Source organism: Ruditapes philippinarum, unplaced genomic scaffold, assembly GCF_026571515.1.
Source record: "Ruditapes philippinarum isolate M1 unplaced genomic scaffold, ASM2657151v2 ctg2281_1_1_1_1, whole genome shotgun sequence".
Taxonomy (NCBI): Eukaryota; Metazoa; Mollusca; class Bivalvia; order Venerida; family Veneridae; genus Ruditapes; species Ruditapes philippinarum.
In genome coordinates, this window is record NW_026863416.1 from 145,846 (window position 1) to 166,211 (window position 20,366).

The window sequence follows — 20,366 nt, forward strand, 5'->3', positions numbered from 1 at the left end:
AACAAGGACAGTCATAATTCAGTTGAATATACGGAGCACGACTACAAATACTGTCCATAATGTTTTAAGGGAACGCAAGTGCTGTTTACATTATACATTTCGGCTGTACTTAATTATCTCCCTTGTGTTATACAAATCTAAATTGCTATGTATAACTTTCTAAGTCAACCTGGTTACGCCATGTAGTATTTTTGCATTGCTATTTTTTCTCTGCCAAACACAAACAAATGACAAACTGTTACTGTCTTCCCTTTGTGTTTTTCGCATTTTCGAGGAGGACGACAAAAAAAGGCGAAAATAAGGCATGTGTCGCTTCTTATTAGCTGTGTCACTAATTCGAACATTTGCGTTTTCGTTTCTTTTCGCATTTTTACATTGTATTTTTTTTCGGCTTTTCGCTAGCAGTAATCACACAGATAAAGGGAACCATCGTATTCACAATCCATTGTTGTTTATTTTCTTGTTTTCATACTTGCGGATCTTATGACAGGAGAAAACGCGAAGATACGCATATGAAATACCTTCTGTATTGCAACAAATGTTGATAGAAAAATAACATATATTAGCTTTAGTAAAGCATTTTATGAACACACAATTCTTTATTGTATTTATCAGTGTTTTTTTGCTTCACTGTTTTGAATGGTGTATAATCACGTGGTCTATAATTGTGCAAACGGTTTTTGGCGTAAGTATCTCTTGCTAATCATTTTTATCTGTTTCTTCATTTTTATGTATTCCATATTACAGAATACATTACTGCATCACTTATCCAAATTATTTCCATATATTTCTTAGTATGTCCGAATACGTGGTAGACCAATTTGAAACGAACAATTTAATTTATTTGAAACCGTGGTAATAGGGGAAAGGATTAATAGGAAATGATGTATTGCAGCATTAACATTCTTTATTTCACACCTATGATTTTTTTTTATACGGAGATGTATGATATTTAAAAACGAATATATTCTTACATAATATTGAAAATAGGCATTTCTAATAAATTAATAATGCGCAAAATCCTAATGAAATAGTGTCATGAGTGTCGCGCACAATCCTAATAAAATAATGATCCGCGAAGTCCTAATCAATAAGTGACCCGCAAAATCCTAATAAAATAGTGACGCACAAAACCTAATAAAATAGTGACGCGCAAAATTCTTTTGAAATAGTGACGCGCAAAATCCTAATCAAATAGTGACGCGCTAAATTCTAATAAAATAGTGACGCACAAAATCCTAATGAAAAATGTGAGGGACAAGTGTTTCAAGTATTTAAATAATTGCGAGTAATAAGCTGTCATTCTTAATTTTACTTATTAGCAGATACAATAACAATCTACCTATCATTTTTATTTAATAGTTAGCTTGTTTATGTCCAGAAATCGCATGTGTGGGATATTTGAGTAAATATTCTGTGTACGAGAACGCTGACCTTGCTCTGAATCCTTGACCCAGATATCTGACATAACTTAAAAAAATCCTCTAGTGTTAAACTATAGATCAGATTTGTTTTTCCTTGCGTATTTTCTACTTATTTCGAACTCCAATTAGTCTAGAAAGAAGGCCTATCTCAAGTAACACAAAATCAATTTCTCAAGACGACACAATTATCTATTAGGTAAGCAGATCTTTGTCGGCAACTTTACCATAATTCGGACAAACAACTTCAACATTTTTTTTCCAGACGCATAATTTGGTCACGTGTTATTCCAGAACGTGATATATGTTATTCTAACCGGCGACGTCTCAGCTGTAAAGTTAAGTTAATTGCCCACACTCGAACATACTGGTTATCTTAAGTTACCCATAATGCCTCTATCTAAACACTTGACACCAAGTGCTTAAACACATATTAAAATGACAAATTAATACAACACTGTCTGGTTCGATAATCTTCGTGAAAAAATATGATCTTATTCATCTGATAAAGTATAGTGTCTAACTCAGGGACTGGTATTTTTAAAGGCCCATTTTGCCCCATAAAAAAGCTTTTCGTGAAAAGCTTTTATTTGAATGTCCTGTTATAGTTTTCAAAAACGTTAATCATTGGCCAGTTACCCAAACTATCTTTCCCTCCTGTCTCATTTTGGCATTTAATACAGTTATAGTTATTAAGTATTTTGTAGGAAAATCAAAATACTACTTTGTTTTACATTTTGCTACTTTTATGACAAAGAATTTTACATTCAGTATTATTCAGGCGATGAAAATCTTCACGCCATACCTGAATTGTTTCCGTAATTGTTTTCAACACTTTTGATTCTTTTATGTTCAATAGGAAAAATGCGGGTCGTGTAAAATTAATAATTAGGACTCAGATTTAAAGCCACTGATTTATTCTGATAGGAAGCTTAAAAAAATATGTTATACTATAATTATGTAACAATATATTTAGGTTTAAATAATAATAATAATAATAATAATAATAATAATAATAATAATAATAATATTAAAATAAATAATAATAAATAATAAAAAAAAAAATAATAATAATAAAAAATAATGAAAATGATAATAATAACAACAACAACATTAATAATAATAATAATAATAATAATGATAAAATAATAATAATAATAACAATAACAATAACAAACAAAAATATATAATGATAATAATAATAACAATAATAAAATAAATATTAAAAATAAATAAATAATAATAATAATAATAATAATAATAGTAATAATGATAATAACAATAACAATAACAACAATAATATATAATAATAATAATAATAATAATAATAATAATAATAAATAACAATAATAATAATAATAATAATAATAATAATAATAATAATAATAATAATAATAACAATAATATAAAAACACAAACAAGAAAATGAATATGGCAGTTGCTAAAAGAATGCGATGATAAAAGCTTTTTACAAACAGTTATGTACTGCTGATTACGGGATTGTATAATTTGTTCTACATGTATTTATAGACAAAATCAATACTATATATAATGAAGGGTTCAATTATGTAATTAGATTGGCCAGAACATGAATAGTTTTACTATGTCTCGCCTTCGCAATCGCATTAATATGACTAGTGCAATGATTAAAGAGAAATAAAGTTCAGGAAAAAACATTAATCGATGCAATAAATTTACATATTACACAAATAGGATGACTAAGAAGCTACGTTTCACAGACATTGATGACTTCACGAAAAAAAAAAAGAATTCCCCAGATTTACTTCGACTTTGAAGGTGATACTTTGCGTTCTGACCCGCATGTAGTCGTCTTGGCCTGCCTTTGCCGAAGATCATTAAACTTTTATACGCATAACAATGTAATAATTTTAAGAAATCAAACACGTATCTGTATGAATTATATAGTCAATATCTTTAGACAACATCATACATGGGTTTTCATTAAAATATTATTTGTGTATTTCCCGTATATAAACTATGGAGAAGTTACTTACTATTTCCCGTATATAAACTATGGAGAAGTTACTTACTAGCGTTTCGTGTCTTGCGTAAGAATTTACTGTGAGGGACGGTCCACGAATGAAGAAACATGAAACGTATCTAGCAATTTGCCCCTAAGGCAATGGTTCATGTGAAAATAAACAGTGTGATATTCAGTCTTAAAAAAATCAATCAGTACTTTGTGTTGTAAAGTTGGATTCCAACTACAACAGGTTATATTAATTATTATATAATATTGCATAATATTACTCAATAAGTATATAACATGTATAATTCTTAAGGAATATTTTTTCAAGAAATATTAAAGTCTTTAAACTTTAACTTAGATTTAAAGTTTATTTTAAAGTTTAAACATAATGAACATGTATTGTTTTTTAGACATTTCATTTCTTATCATTCATTAGTTTAATGTTGATTATAGTTGATTAATAGTAGAACTTATTGATACACTCTTTAACAGACACTTAGCATAACCTAAGACTCTTTAAATACAACATATAGAGAATGGTTCTACTTTAATTTACACTGGCCTTAAACTTAGTGAGATACATTAAGTTACTGATTTAGCATTTATATATGTTTGTAAATATGTTTAGTTTCTTATTAGTATTTTGATTATTTTGATTACTTTGTATTTTTTGTAATAATTAGTCATAATTATCATCTTTTGTAGAAAATGTTAATATTGTTTCATGTTAAACTTTTCCATGAATCATAATCTATTTTTAGAATAGTTATGTAAAGAACTGATAAGCCTAGAGTTATTTGTTAAGTAAATTCTTGGTTGGCTGTAATTTGACCAATCAGATAAGTTTGTTACATACAGTGCCACCTGTAGGTAGATGCTAGCTCCCTCTGGGATTCAGTAGTCCATTTATACAAGCATCTCAGGCAATTTTATCATTCTGCTGCTGATTTTTGAAAAAAGTAAGATCTCTAAAAGCTCTCTAAGGTTAATTAATTAATTATTTAATTTATTTTAGGCACTTTGGGGCATTATAAATAACCCCTTAGAGATTATCTAAAATCACAAAAAAATTTTTAAAAAAAAAAAAAAAATTTTTTACAAAAAAAAAAAAAAAAAAAAAAAAAAAATAAAATAACCAAAAAGAAAAAAAAAAAAAAAAAAAAAAAAATTTTTTTTTAAAAATTTTAAAAAAAAAATTTTTAACAATTTTTTTTGATAAATTTGTAAAAAAGTAATGAACAAGAATTTATTAGAATTAAAATTAAATATTATTTTCTTGGCAAGGCCCATTTTGGAATTAATTAGATTCCCTTATTTTTACCCGGGCTATAGTTAAAAAAAACAGGGCTTGAAAAAACTAAATTAAAAAAAGGTTTTTAAAGTTTAAACCCAGCACCAAATCATTAAGGTTTTTTCATTTTAGTTAAATTAAACTTTTTTTAAACCCCAAACTTTTAAATGGGTTTTAAAAAAATAAATTTTTCTATTCTTTTTTTTAATATTTTTCCTTAAAATTTTTGAAAATTTGGGTTTTTAAAAAACAAATTTTTAACCGGTTTATTTTTTAAGAAAATTTTAATTTTAAAATGAAAATTTTTAATAAAACTTTTTTTTTAATTAAAAATTTTTGGGTGGTTTTTGTAAATTTTTAATTTCCAAAATTTGGTTTGTTTTAAATTTCCCTTGCCTTTTTCCCAAATTTTTGGTGTCTTTCCCTTTTTGAACGATTTAAGGTTCTTTCAAAAACCAAAATTAAAGAGTTACCCTTAAAGGAAACTAAAAACATTTTTGGGTAAAAATTTTAACCTAAACTATTAATTTAGAAACAAAAATTTTTTTAATTTTCAAACCACAAACAAGCGTGCCAATAGTTTAGGGGAAAATTTTTTTCTTTTTTTAGAACCAAAACCTTTTTAAATTTAAAACAATATTTTTTAAAATAAAAACCAAAAACAACAATGGTTCAGAATTTGAAGAATAGATTTAAAAATAATAGTAAATTTTTTTCCCCCAACTCCCAAAACACAATTTTTTTTAAAAATTTTTATTCCCTTTGATAATTTTTTTTATTTTTTATTTATTTTTATTTTTTTAATTTATTTTAAAATTTTATTTAATTTTTTAATTTTTTTAAATTTTAAATTTTTTAAAAAATTTTTAAGGAAAATTATTTTTATTTTTTTTTATTTTTTTTAATTTTTATTTTTTTTAATATTATTTTTAAAAAAATTTATTTTTTTAATTTTAAAAGGGGCGGATTTTTTTTATTTTATTTTATTTATATTTTTTTATTTTTATTTTTTTTTTTTTATTATTTTTATTTTATTTTTTTTAATTTTATTTATTTATTTTATTTTTTTTTTATTTTTTTATTTATTTATATAATTATTTTTTTTATTTTTTTTTTTTATTTTTTTTTTTAAATTTTATTTTTTTTTTTTTATTAATTTTTTTTATTTTTTTATTGTTTATTTTTTTATTATTATTTTTTTTTATTTTTTATATTTATATATTATTTTTTTTTTATTTAATTTTTATTTTTTTTTTAATTTTATTATATATTTTTATTTTTTTTTTTTTTTTTTTATTATTTTTTTTTTTTAAAATTTTTTTTTTTTGGGGGAAATTTTTTTTTTTTATTTTTTTTTTATTTATTTTTATATTTTTTTTTATTTATTTATTTTATTATTTTTTATTTATTTTTTATTTAATTTTTATTTTATTTTTTTTTTTTTTTTTATTTTTTTTTATTTTTTTAAAATTATTTTTATTTTTTTATTATTTAATATTTTATTTATTTTTTTTTTTAATTTTTTTTTTATTAAAAAATTTTTATTTCTTATTAAATATTTTTTTAAATTTATTTTAAAATTTTTTTAAAAACCATTTTTTGTATTTTATTTTAAATTTTTATTATTTAAGAAATTATTTATATTTATTTTTTTATATTTTTTATTAAAATTTTTTTTTTAATTTTTATTTATTTTTTTTTTTTATTTTTTAAAATTTTTTTTTTTTTATTTTCAAAAAAGCTTTCGGTCTATCATTATAATATAAATTCTAAATTTTCATTTTAAAAGGCACTTCACTTGGCAAACCATTATTAGTCTGTGCATTGGCTCCGAAATAAAAGATTATCAAAATTTGTCCGCATATTGGCTCCGAAATAAAAGATTATCAAAGTTTGTCTGTACATTGGCTCCGAAATAATAAGAAAGAAGTTTCCACTTTCACATTGTCAAACCTCCTCAAATTGTCACAGAAGAGTCAGCCTCAGAAATGGCCAGCTACTAGACACGTAAACACAATACTGAGATGGAACCGCTATCCAGGACACTTCAAACAAATGTCGGCATGAACACATCAGAAGAAGATGTCTACATCTACTCTGGCTATTCTCCTCTACAAGCTTCACTACAATACGCAACTTCATACCCGAGCGACGACTACTACCATGACGACCATTATGCAACATCCAGACAACTGCCACTATCTTCTTCACTTTACGACGAAATCCTGTATCTTCGAGAACAAGTCAAACTCTTAGAAAAACGTCTTCAAGAACTCCAGCTATTACAAAGAAGTACCAGGGAAGATGAACAAACATGCTATACTCCACAAGTCAACAAAATAACGTTGAATAGACTGACTCCATGTCATGCGCCAATAACACAGCCGTCATACCGTACTTATGAAGTATATTCTAGAAACTTTCAACAAGAACCTGAGGACAGCTACGTAGACCCAGAAACATACAAATTTGAACAAACATTCTACCACAATGAACATTGCCAGCCCAGACAAAGACTGTCACGTACCAGTACTCCATGTAAAACAAGAAGCACAGCTCTTACAATTACAGACAACCACAAAGAAAATCCTCATGACATGAATTCAAACCGATTTATAACAGAAGAACAGTTCCATCAATTCACATCTGCATTTATACAATCATTGATGAAAGATGGATATACATGGGGTGATGAAAACTACCAAGATAAAGGCAGTACCAGAAATAAAGATTTTCATCAAAACACAAACTGCTCTTCAAACTGTCGAGAAGACTGCTGCCTCCCTCCCAGAAGTCAACCTCATCTAAAACCTGACAACAAAGTTATCGAAGAAGCTCCACCAAAGAAACATTTAAACTCCAAGGGACTGATTCGGCAGGCCAAGAGTCAGTCCACACAGTAACTGAAAACTTCAAGAAAATGGCCGATGACAACCCAGATGACGAATCGCAAATGGCATCAGACACAATAAAGTCAGCAACAGTAGAAGACTCCATTCCTGTTCAGGGTTACAACTTAACGCCCTACCCAGAACTGATGCCAAAGAAAGCCAAACGACGACCCTTCAATGCCAATTACATACCAACTGAAGACATCACCGACACAAACAGCAGACCAAAAGATGCAATCTTCGATTGGACAGTCTGCATGGCTACTGTTTACGATAACCTTTGAGTAGTCACATACCATAAAATACCGATAGGCGATGACGAAGATGCCAATACCAGACCTAACAAAGATGACAAACCAATACCCGGCAAAGACAATATACCACGAGAAGATGCCATATACCAATCAGATGACCAATACCAAGGACCAGATGCTTGCGTTTATCCGAGACAAGAGAATAAGATCGGTAACTATTCAAATCGCGATTGCGTAAAACTGAGCAAACCCGAGTTTGTTCATAGACAGACAAATATTATTCAAAACAAGTATAAAAACATTTAGGGTGATAGAAAAGATGCCACCTTTTATTACGTTTCTCTTTTCCAATTTATTTCAAATTAATAAGAAGTAATTTAAGGTAAGTTACACTGTCATACCATACCATGTTGTTTTTTGTAATGTTAAGAAAAAGACTTTTGTATACATATAAAGATATTGATATGTTGAGTTAGATTTTTGTTACAATAATTGATATTGTATGATTATTTGTTAACTTTTTTGTTAAGTACAAATTTTTCTGTTTGAACTTATGTAAGGCTGCTTTAGATTGTGCTTAGTGAGTTTTTGTGTTTTTAGATAGAAGTTAAATCTCTATGGGTTTGAGGTACCATGATATAGGATTTAAGTTTCTATGAGATTTTTGTATTTTTGGTAGATAGAAATTAGTTTTCTATGGACTGAGGTGCCATTATATAGATTCTAATTTTCTATAAGTTTTTATGCCATGATATAGAATTTAAGTTGCTATGGGCTTTTGATGTGTGCCATTATATAGAATTTAAATTGCTATGGGCTTGTTGTTTTTAGAAGACCAAGTGTTTGTGTCTTATTATTTTCTATAGGATTTAAGATCTATAGGCGTCTGGTGATATGTTTCACAGACATTTCTTTTTTCACTTAAGTAATGATCCTAAAGTTAGCGTTTGTTTACCATAGATGTGCATAGCTCCATCGCAGCTAGGTCTAACACATATGCTTTTTGTGATTTTTTCACAGTGGTGTGAAACTTCGATTTATTTAAAAGTTAATATGTATTTTTACATGTCATTAGACTAACATGATTTAAGTTGGATATTATATATTTTGGTTGTAATAAGATAGACCTGTTTTACTCATGGTATAATTGTTAACCATTTTGATGCTACTTTATTAATGATACAGTATTGTTATTCATCTGTTATAGCTATATTTCTTATGATTGTATTTTAACATGGTGGTGTAACTGATTCTTTATTGAAACTTTAGGCATTATACAAATTTAAAGTAAAATTCAGTATCGATTCTATTAAAAGGTGATATTCTTTTCTAGAAAGTGTTTCGTATAAAAAGTGATAAAGATAATTCGAGTAAAGTGTTATATGAATAGTGATAAAGTGTCTTTTTGAATAGTGATAAAGAAAATCTAAAGTGTAGAATGAAGTGTTGATATAAGTGAAATGAATAACGCGCAAAGTGAAACAAATCAATAGATCGTGCATCTGAGTAAATATAATTAAATCGCGCATCTGAGAAACATTACCAAATCGTGCATCTGAGAGACAAATAATGATATCGCGCAACATTCAAATATTCATAGTGCAAAGACATTGGGTGCAATGTACATTTAAGGTGGTTGTGCCATCATGCACTTATATTAAACATAACTTGTTATCGCGCATAAGTATCAAATCCCATAATTGTGACAAAACCTAGTGCAAAGACATTGGGCACAGTATGAACATGTCAGGTGGCTGTGCCAGCACACTAGTAACCCCGAACATGACGAAAAAAGAAAACCCGATGATGACAGAAAGAAGAATAATATTGTACAACTTTTATTATACTTTATAGATAATATTACACTTGTATTATAGTATTTCTTCTATTCCAGGACATGACATTTTAATTATTATATTCTCATTTTGTATTTACATGATGCCTAGATTTTATTGATAAGATATTTCTATTTCCATGTAATATGAGATAAATAATATTTCACATTGACTGCATGCTTGTACATTTTTGTAAATATGTTCTTTATTCATTCTTTAAGTAGATTTGTTAGTTTATTGTTTTATACTTTACAGTTTGATCCATATATTACATTGACATGAACATTTTTGATATGATAATATGCTATTTCTATGAAGAATTTTTAATACAGTTTAAGTCCAAGTTTTATCTGGGAAAAAATTTACTGCTTTTTGCAATAAATTTTTTCTTTTTCCAAAACCGGTGTATTGTTGTAAAGTTGGATTCCAACTACAACAGGTTATATAATTATTATATAATATTGCATAATATTACTCAATAAGTATAACATGTATAATCTTAAGGAATATTTTTCAAGAAATATTAAAGTCTTTAAACTTTAACTTAGATTTAAGTTTATTTTAAAGTTTAAACATAATGAACATGTATTGTTTTATAGACATTTCATTCTTATCATTCATTAGTTTAATGTTGATTATAGTTGATTAATAGTAGAACTTATTGATACACTCTTTAACAGACACTTAGCATAACCTAAGACTCTTTATATACAACATATAGAGAATGGTTCTACTTTAATTTACACTGGCCTTTAAACTTAGTGAGATACATTAAGTTACTGATTTAGCATTTATATATGTTTGTAAATATGTTTAGTTTCTTATTAGTATTTTGATTATTTTGATTACTTTGTATTTTTTGTAATAATTAGTCATAATTATCATCTTTTGTAGAAAATGTTAATATTGTTTCATGTTAAACTTTTCCATGAATCATAATCTATTTTTAGAATAGTTATGTAAAGAACTGATAAGCCTAGAGTATTTGTTAAGTAAATTCTGGTTGGCTGTAATTTGACCAATCAGATAAGTTGTTACATATAGTGCCACCTGTAGGTAGATGCTAGCTCCCTCTGGGATTCAGAAGTCCATTTATACAAGCATCTCTGGCAATTTTATCATTCTGCTGCTGATTTTTGAAAAAGTAAGATCTCTATCTCTAAGGTTAATTAATTAATTATTTAATTTATTTTAGGCACTTTGGCATTTAAATGAACCTTAGAGATTATCTAAAATCACTAAAACATTTTTGATAAATTTGTAAGTAATTTAAGTAATTATTTTCACAGAATTAATTAAGATTAATTAATATCTTTTCTTTGTTTTAAGTGGCAGCCATTTTGAATAATTAGATCTTTATTTTTGTTGCTATAGATTAAAACAGGGCTTGCTACTATTTAGGTTTATTAGTTTAACAGCACAGAATCATTAAGGTTATTTTTCATATTTTTAGTAATTACAGTTTAAACAACTTTTAACTGGTTTAAATCTTTTATTCAACTAGTTTATTCTGATTTTCATATTTTTGGTTAAATAAGAACTGTTTCATTTTTAGTACACATTAATAACTTGTTTAGCTTTAAGTAACTTTTAGTTAAGTGTAAATAAAAACTTAGTTCATTAAAAATTTGGTTGATTTAAATTTATTCAACATTTGTGTTTTATTTCCCTTTGCATTCAAAGGGTGGTGTCATCCTGACGATTAGATTTTTCCCTATTAAAGAGTACTCCTGAGCAAACTAAGAACATTAGGTAATAAGTAACTAAATTCTATTAATAGAAATCAAAAAGGTTTTAATTTTCAACACCACAACAATGGTGCCAAGTGGGATAGAGGCCTGCTTCTATTTTTAGAAACCACTTATTAACAATATTTTTTAATCACCACAACATTTGAATATTTTGATTAATAAATTGAGCCGCGTCACGACAAAACCAACATAGTGCGTTTGCGACCAGCATGGATCCAGACCAGCCTGCGCATCCGCGCAGTCTGATCAGGATCCATGCTGTTCGCTAACAGACCCTATAACAAGTAAAGAAACTGATAGCAAACAGCATGGATCCTGATCAGACTGCGCGAATGCGCACGCTGGTCTGGATCCATGCTGGTCGCAAACCCACTATGTTGGTTTTGTCATGACGCGGCTCAATTATTCATTACATCTTTCGTGTATCGAAACGTTTGAATGGTCGTCTAATAAAGTTATCATTACAAAAAGAGTACATATACATATGGTCATACCACATCTGTTTTTCTTGCAATATTGTACAAGAGTTTGAATGCCGTCAGCCATATTTTATTATCATAGAACGCTAGCGTCCCTAGACCATTAACGATGCATCCGTCTCCTGAAAAAAAATATATATATATTATAATGTTTCATGTACTGAAAGCTAGACATTAAATAGTGTATAACTGATTTTATACGCGAGATTTAATTTTGGTAATATTCGCGAATTACTGTTTTCCTCAAATTCAAAGTTATCATTTTTATATATGTTTGCCCGAAATTGCGTGTATCTTGTTTTATGATGATAATGATAATGATGATGATGATGATGATGATGATGAAGATGATGATTAAAATTATGATGATGATGCAAAAAAATTATTATAATAATAAAAATATCAAAAGCAAAAACAAAAGATAAGAAAAGAAACAAAAGGAAATTCAATAAAAAAAACATACCAAAAAACAACAACACACAGAAATTTAATGAAGAGTTAATTTTGGTATTAACGATTTTGTTTTATTCTCAATTCCCTCAGAAGTACACGTTTACTTCTTATTTTGTGGTAATTAACAAATAATGTACATATCAATCAAAAAATTGATATTCTGTTACTTTAAAGTCAAAAAATGTTCTTTGTATAAAAAAAAGAAAAAAAGTAAAAGAGAAGAAGAAGTAGAAAAAGAAGAAGAAGTAAAAAAAGAAGAAGACAAAGAAGAAGAAGAGGAAGGAAAATAAAAAGAAGAAGAAAAAGAAGAAGAAGAAGAAAAAGAAGAAGAAGTAAAAAAGAAAAAGAAGAAAAAAGAAAAAGAATACTAAGAAGAAAAACTATCCCCCCTTCGGTTTTATGGTGTTAGAAGTTAAGGTAATCCCTTTGATGTCTTCCAAAAATTTCGTCTAAATTTGCTTGGCTGACTTAATTAGTAGAAATAAATCTTAACGAAAACTTATAAGGTCACTATTTCCCTTCTAGCACTTACTACTTTTAAGTAAACAAATATTCTATGTGCAAAGAAACTCACTTGTTTTATTGTGTTCGAGGTTAATGGAACTGATATTTTTCCTAACATTATTTCGTCTAAGCTTGTTTCCATGACTTAATTAGTAGAATTAAATCTTAACGAAAACTTATAACGTCATTATTCCCCTTCTAGCACTCCATTTCATGAGTATATTTTTGTTGCAAAATTACGGATATTAGCAATAAAAGGTTATTAGGCAAAGAAATGCAAATGTACAACTTGTTGCATCATGTACTGGCAAACATAAAACTAAAATCGCAGTAGATATTAAAATTAGTGATGATTTACAAAAGGTACGATGGTTACAGAAACGAAAAAAAAAAAAAAAAAAAAAAATAAAAAAATAAACTCCACAAGAATTTTCAGTGCACGAATATTAAGAAAATACATGTTCAAGTATTAGTTTGTGTGATGAAAAGTGAGATTTAGCCTTTGATTATTATACGACAATTTATGATTCAAATGTAATGGTTATCACATTGTAATTTCTCATCGTTTTTTTGTCGTTGTCTCATTGTCGTCCAAGAAATATTATAAATGTCGCCATTAGCTCGCTTTTACTTTCCCAGACTAGTTTCATATAAATTCAAATGGAATAACAACTTTATATGAGCCGCGCCACGATAAAACCAACACAATGGGTTTGCGACCAGCATAGATCCAGACCAGCCTGCGCTTCCGCGCAGTCTGATCAGGATCCATGCTGTTCGCTTACCAACCCTATTACAAGTAGAGAAACTGATAGCGAATAGCATGGATCCTGAACAGACTGCGCGAATGTGAAGGCTGGTCTGGGTCCCTGCTGGTCGCAAACCCATTATGTTGGCTTTGTCGTGATGCGGCTCATATTATATAGGTCACTTACTTTGTGTATACGTTATATACTGGCTCTCCTTATAATCGTAGACGACCTTGACATGTTGACCTTCAATATACATGTCCTGGCTCCCCATATCCGTGATACCGTTGTAAATTTCCGTGATATCCACTGACGTGTTTGTATTTAACCATTTCCATTCCACACGCGTCGAATACGACACGGCAAGTTCCGGCGGTGGAGGGGGTACTGTAAAGTAATTTTTTTTTCTCTCGTAATTTAAATGGCTTATAAATTCATGTCGTTAAAAAAATTACACCAGATTTTAAAATGTTAATTTACATAAAAGTAAATCTTGATTAGTTTTCAAGCATTTTTCAGAGGAGGCTGCTTAATTGTAACGGTTACCCGTTTTTGTGACTTCGAGGTTAAGAAACTTTATTTCTGAAATCTGCCTCGAATCTCAAGATTTTCATTGGTCAGTATACATGTGTGCAAACCGATTTCAGACAAAATAAGTTATATGAGTTTGAGAGAATATTATTTAACATGTAATCGTTCAAGACTTTTAAGGTTAAGACCGTGTGGTTTATATCCTTTAAGCAATTTCCCTGGTTCTAGCAGTACTGCTGTATATGAGGAAAAGCAGTAGCTTATTGTTTTCTTGTTTTCCGAATTTCATATAAAAAAAAAAAAAAAAAAAAAAAAAAAAAAAAAAACGAACACAAAAACCGTTACAAGGCCAAATAGTTAAAGTAAAGTATTACGGTAACCATAACTTCTTAAAAATCAGTCTAAGTGACTGCTACAGTTAAAAAGTAAGGTTTTAGTTTTCTATACTTTAACATACACAATAAGATAATTCACTTGTGTTATCAAGTGCAAACACACATGACCTTTATAACTACCGTACTTTGTTAGTTTAAACATATTAAACTACTTTAATGACACAACACCTTTATCAAATGCGATCACACAGTGAGTAAACTGTGCTCGCTATAAATAATACAAGTTAATTTAAATAAGCTTGCAATAAATCATACAGTGATCGGAAGTATCAAGTGCTGTGGCTCGCAATAAACCATACACATCGAGTAATAATGTACAGTTAAATTTGTATTGAAGACCATATATAAATAAAAATAATCGTGAACATAGAGGTCACGTTTTGATAACCTTCCATTACCCTTTATTGGTTAGATAGAATAAATTAACCTTCAATTAAAGACCACTTGTTTATAAAGACCATTATTAGTCTCTAACTTAGGTGGCCTTTGATCACAGGTTTTACTGTTTCTAGATCACATTGGATTGCAATGTATATAGACTCGCAAAAAATGATACAGCAGTGATTCATTTACAAACTGTTGTAATAATCAGTTTAATCAAGTGAAGGACACGGATTTCTCTTTTTTTAGAAACAACAATAATACCCGTGGTTTGGTGGGGAGGGGGTTCATTCGATCCTAAGAAAGTAAGTGGTATATTTGGTAATATACGGAAATATACGGAAATATGCGGAGATATACGAGCATAACCGAAAATAGACGGTTTAGTGATAATTTATATAAATAGACTTACCAACAGTTGCATTAAGTGGGTTACATACTTTATAATCGATATCGCACTGTACCTGGGTGATAACTATAATTATTGATAACACAGAAGATAAACCTTTGTGCATCTTCGTTCGTTTTCCTGAAATGTAAAATTTTAATTCCTTTAATATTAAAGTAACATGCTTCCAGACAGGGCCTTTCAAAAACTACCTGAAAGACCATGCCCCAGAAATATTTCAAAATTATTTCAAGAAAATCAAATTTTAAGTAAATGTTCTAAGTAAAATCATTCAAGATTCAAGCTGTGTGCGATTAATGACTTTGCAGTATTTGGCACCATGTTAGGGCTAATTTTGCATATTTTTACCTCATTTTAGGGGGTTAATTTTCGTGGACTGTAAGTGCCGTTTGCAATGTCTAAATTACATCTTTGTTCACTTCTCAATATTAAATCTTAATTATTTTCTTCATAAATTATTAGTGTTCTTAAAAATAAGCTCGAATCTTGAGACACGCTGCTTCAAGCATTTGCCACAACACTACTTGGCGCAGGCGCGATGATTGAATGTTACAAAACGTTTTACCGTAACCAATCAAGATTAACTTACACCAGTTAATACGGCATGTATTTTAATATGTTATCAGTTATTTTTGCAATTAAATAAGTATTTGTATTATTTTGCAATGCTATTTTTCTTAAACATGATTAAGACTGCGGTAACTGAAAGGTTTCTCGGTAAGATCTACGTTCTACAGAGATGCGAAATTCATATCAGTTTAACTGTTGATACATTGAGTTATTTAAAGTAAATAAACCTTTAAGTTTAGTGGTTCATAGGCCGTATGGTGATAGAAACATAGCCATAATTAAACTAGGCAAATTTGCTTTTATTAGTTATAACAAATATAATTTCCAAATAATTAAGACATAATTTCTATTATTATCAAACGTTGCTCTTTATTTTGCCTTTTTAAGTACTTGTAGGCTAAAACCTATTGAAATGAAATAGAATATCTGCTGTCTTCAGAGAAAAAGCAATGACATTTCTTAATATGGCTGGATATTTTCATAACATAAATAAAAACAAATCAATGTGCCCCTGCCGCACGGTTAGAAACAAACCGCTTCGACAGTCGTGTGATTTTATACCAGCGAATATAAACACCCGGTCATTTAAATTGTCAGCTTTCCCCTTTACTTAAATTGCTTTACCCTTTTACTTCAATTAGAAGACCAACGCGTGTCACGTGACTTTATTTTGCATCTTATCTGCTTTATTTAATATTATCATCAAGAAATATATAGAAAGCGTGTAGATTAATTCATTCATGAGTGTTATTTTGTCATATTTTTGAAACCTAGAACTTTCTCTTGTGATCCAATTATCCGATTAACCACACTAAAAACGTGTACCGTATTCTAATTTTGATAAATCTCGTAAACAAATTGTACATGTATCAAATTTTGAAATGTTAAAATGGCGTACCTACCTCCTATCGTTTTTCTGATCTTTACTTCAAGAGCTACAAATTCCTTTACTAATAAGTCACACTATCACTATATTTTGTTCTTATGTCAAAAAATTATAAATTAACCGCCTGACGTAAACAATTCCAAATAAGTGAATAAACATGTATTTATAAACACAGAGAAAAATCGTGTTATTTTAATAAATTGTTCATCCACATGACCCTGTATTGTGTCCGTCCGTATCACGATGTTATCTAGAGAATAAAGATTGTTGCTTTACTGAAGATAACTTAGATAATAATGATAATGATGATAATTATAATACTGATAACATGACTATAGCAAAATTATCTACCCCTATGTTTAATACGACGCATATATACAATACTTTTCCGGTTGTTTGTTGTTTATGATATACTTACTTTTTGACGTATCGTTAGCTGTTAAAGGCACATTGGGCCTCAGAAATCCATGTAGAAATGTGAAACATGCGTTTAATAATGTTTTCATAATAGAATTAAGATCATGCTAGATGTTAGATGAAGAAGTAGCACTGAAAATGCAGTAATGTGTTTGTAAGGCATCCAACTGTTAACAAAGAAGTAGTATTTTGACCTCCATACAAAATACTTATCCACTATAATTATACCAATTGCTGCACAAAATCAGCAAAAGATAGTTTATGCATATGGCAAATGAGTACATTGTGTAATTTGAAAACTGAAACAAAATACAAAAATAAAGTTTTTGACAAATAAAATGTTAGCATTGCCGAGGCATAATGGGCCTTTAAATCAGCATGCTTCCAAATTAACGTGTTTGCTTTTTTCCATAAACAATAAAAAAGAGACTGTATGCAGGATCGGATCATGGAAAACATTTTAAGTGATTATAGTCATTGTTTAATATTGACGCAAGGCACTGGCAATCTTAACAGATAAGAAGTAAACAAAATTGTTTCAATGTGAATGAACAAATCTTTTTCTTTAGTAACGGGTAAACAAACATGATAGGGAAAAAACAACAACAAAAAACAAACAAACAACCATAAAAAGAATCATATTTTGCAAGTAGCATGTAGCACAGTATCGTATCCAACATAATCATTTTTATGAAGAAAAAACAAACCAACAACAACAAAAACAACAACAAAGAAACAACAACAACAACAACAAACAAAGAATAAAAACAAAAGACAAACAAACAACAAAACAACAACAACAAAAATCCAAAAGCAAAATAAAAAAAATATAACTAATATTAATCCCAACGGGCTATAAGGAATTAAAAAATTGACAACATGTATGCAAAATTTTTATATCATAGTCAAACACACTCCCTGTTGTCACAATATGATACCCCAGAAAAAAGTATAACCAACAAACGAGCATCTTAATATGATATTTCTATCAACTTTCCTTTCTCTCTCACTCCAGCAAAAATGGGCCAATCAATGAGCATGTACCTGCACTCCAGTTAACGCACTGTGCATGTATATGTATACGATTTTACGTTTTAACCCTTACATTTCTCAACAGAAAGGTCTCCAAACTACGATACAAAAAAAGTTTTACCGTACGGAAATTGAGTTATTGCCGCTTTTCTGAATTTAATCTTGAAAGAAGGACACCGAAACTTTAAACAATTTACAATATCATCCATATGAAATTTTTTTCGCATTAAATTTTGGTAAGAAATAAAATGTAACATTCAGCTAACAATTCAAAAATTGTTGTTTCTTCTCAAAATTTATGAAAAATGTATAAAAATGTTACCCTACCCCATCCATTTAAACACGTTTTTTTTTACCAAATTCCTAATAAGAGAGCCTAATCAAAAATTATCCTTAAATTAATTTAAATGAGGGCCTGTTTTCAAAGCTTTCCTAAATTTTCTTAAAAGTATATTCAATTTGGTAAATCTTACATACTTTGACCGTCTAGTTTGGATTTTATTGCACTTTGAATATATCAGGTACCATATTTGTTATCAGTTTTTTTAACAAACAAATACCTATTTTAAATAAATAATTAAAATTAGCCACTTTTCTTCCCAAAAGTGATATAAGAGATGCATAAATAATGTTAAAAGAAAAGAAAAAAAAATGTTGACCCTTCTGGGGTTTGAACCCAGGGTTAAGTTTCAATATATTGAAAATAGTCCTAGCATATATGAATACTCTTTAAAGCGATGGCAGTTCATTAGGCCAGAGCTTTTTAGCTTATACTGCCGTTACAACGAACCCACAAAACTATTGGTGTGATTAATTGACAACGGTTCCCTGACGGTAACCTGCAGAAAACAGCACCATTTACGAAAAATCGAAGACTTAATATATAGAGAAAAAACAAATAGCCAATCAAAAATGGGCTCTGACGGCTATTTCCCTTGGGCTAGAGCTTTGTGCCTTATATTGTCGTAACAACAAACCTCCGAACTATTGTTATGGCTAATTCGCATTTAAGTCAGACCAATGGTTTTCTGTGGACTAGCTGTAAAAAGGGGGCTTTTTACGAAAAAAAAGATTAGTTTATGTTATATAGAGAAAGAACAAATCGCAAAGCGAGAAAAGGGCAATGTATTGTGGTTCTCTGTCAGCTTTTTCCTTGCTTCCTGCCTTATATTGCCACGACAACGAACCTCTAAACTAGTGTTATGATTAATTTGCAACGGAATCAGACAAATGGTTCCCTGATGGTGGGCTGTACCAAATAGTGCTGTTTTTCGAAAAATCGACAAAGAGATAAAGAACAAATTGCCAATGCGGCTCATTTGAGAGAAAAACTATTAAATTGGGCTATTACGTTGGTTGTGTGGGCTTCAATGTATTCCCTGAAGATACCACGGCAGGGTATTTTGAGATATGAACTATAAGATATGGCTATCATTGTGGGTAATGTGAGCGTCATTGTATTCCCTGTGGCTATAAGCGTGAGTGAACTTGACATAAGAACCATTTAAAAGGTCAAACACCAAGAGTTGTGTTGCTATATTCCTTGGTGCTATGACCTAAGGTTAACATGAAGTTGGAACTTTGACTTTGACTCTTTGAATCTAGAACGGGGCTTGTTTTTACGTTTATTACCTCTACAAAGGCCTATCTCTGTGGGTTTGGTCAGCTTGACTGTATTCCCTTATGCTAAACTGGGCATGTTTTTCTGTTAATTACTATTAAAATTCCTATCACCGTGGCTTTGGTCAGGTTGATTGTGTTAGAATAGGATAGTGTCAGCTTGGTTTACCGATAAAAACTCTTAAAAAGGTCTATCACCGTGATTTGGTCAGTTTGACTTTATTTCCTGATGCTAGAACCGAGTATGTATTTCCGTTTAATAACTATGAAAATTGTCTATCACGAGGTTTGGGTCAGCTTGACTATTCCCCGAGTCTAGAACCGGGCTTGGTTTTCCGATAAGAACTACTAAAAAGACCTATCTCCGTGTAGGTTTGGTCAGATTGTCTTTATTCCCCAAGGCTAGAACCTGGTAAAGATGTCCGCAAAGTACTACAAAAATGGCCTTAAAGCGTGGGTTTGGTAAGCTTCACTCTATTTTCTAAGTATTGAGCCGGGCTTGCATTT

The 20,366-nt window shown here is 29.3% G+C and overlaps 1 protein-coding gene across 1 annotated transcript in view; it reads right to left on the reverse strand.

The window, feature by feature from the left end:
• The window catches only part of LOC132722080 (uncharacterized), a 34,876-nt gene extending 17,818 nt beyond the window's left edge, over positions 1-17,058 (reverse strand). The window contains exons 1-4 of the mRNA XM_060706510.1: positions 16,807-17,058; positions 15,338-15,454; positions 13,805-14,005; positions 11,928-12,034 (exon numbers count right to left, since the gene is read on the reverse strand). Of these exons, the coding sequence (XP_060562493.1) occupies positions 11,928-12,034; positions 13,805-14,005; positions 15,338-15,440 (411 nt within the window). The 5' untranslated portion in view covers positions 15,441-15,454; positions 16,807-17,058. The remainder of the gene's footprint in view (positions 1-11,927; positions 12,035-13,804; positions 14,006-15,337; positions 15,455-16,806) is intronic.
• Between the last annotated feature and the right edge of the window lie 3,308 nt (positions 17,059-20,366).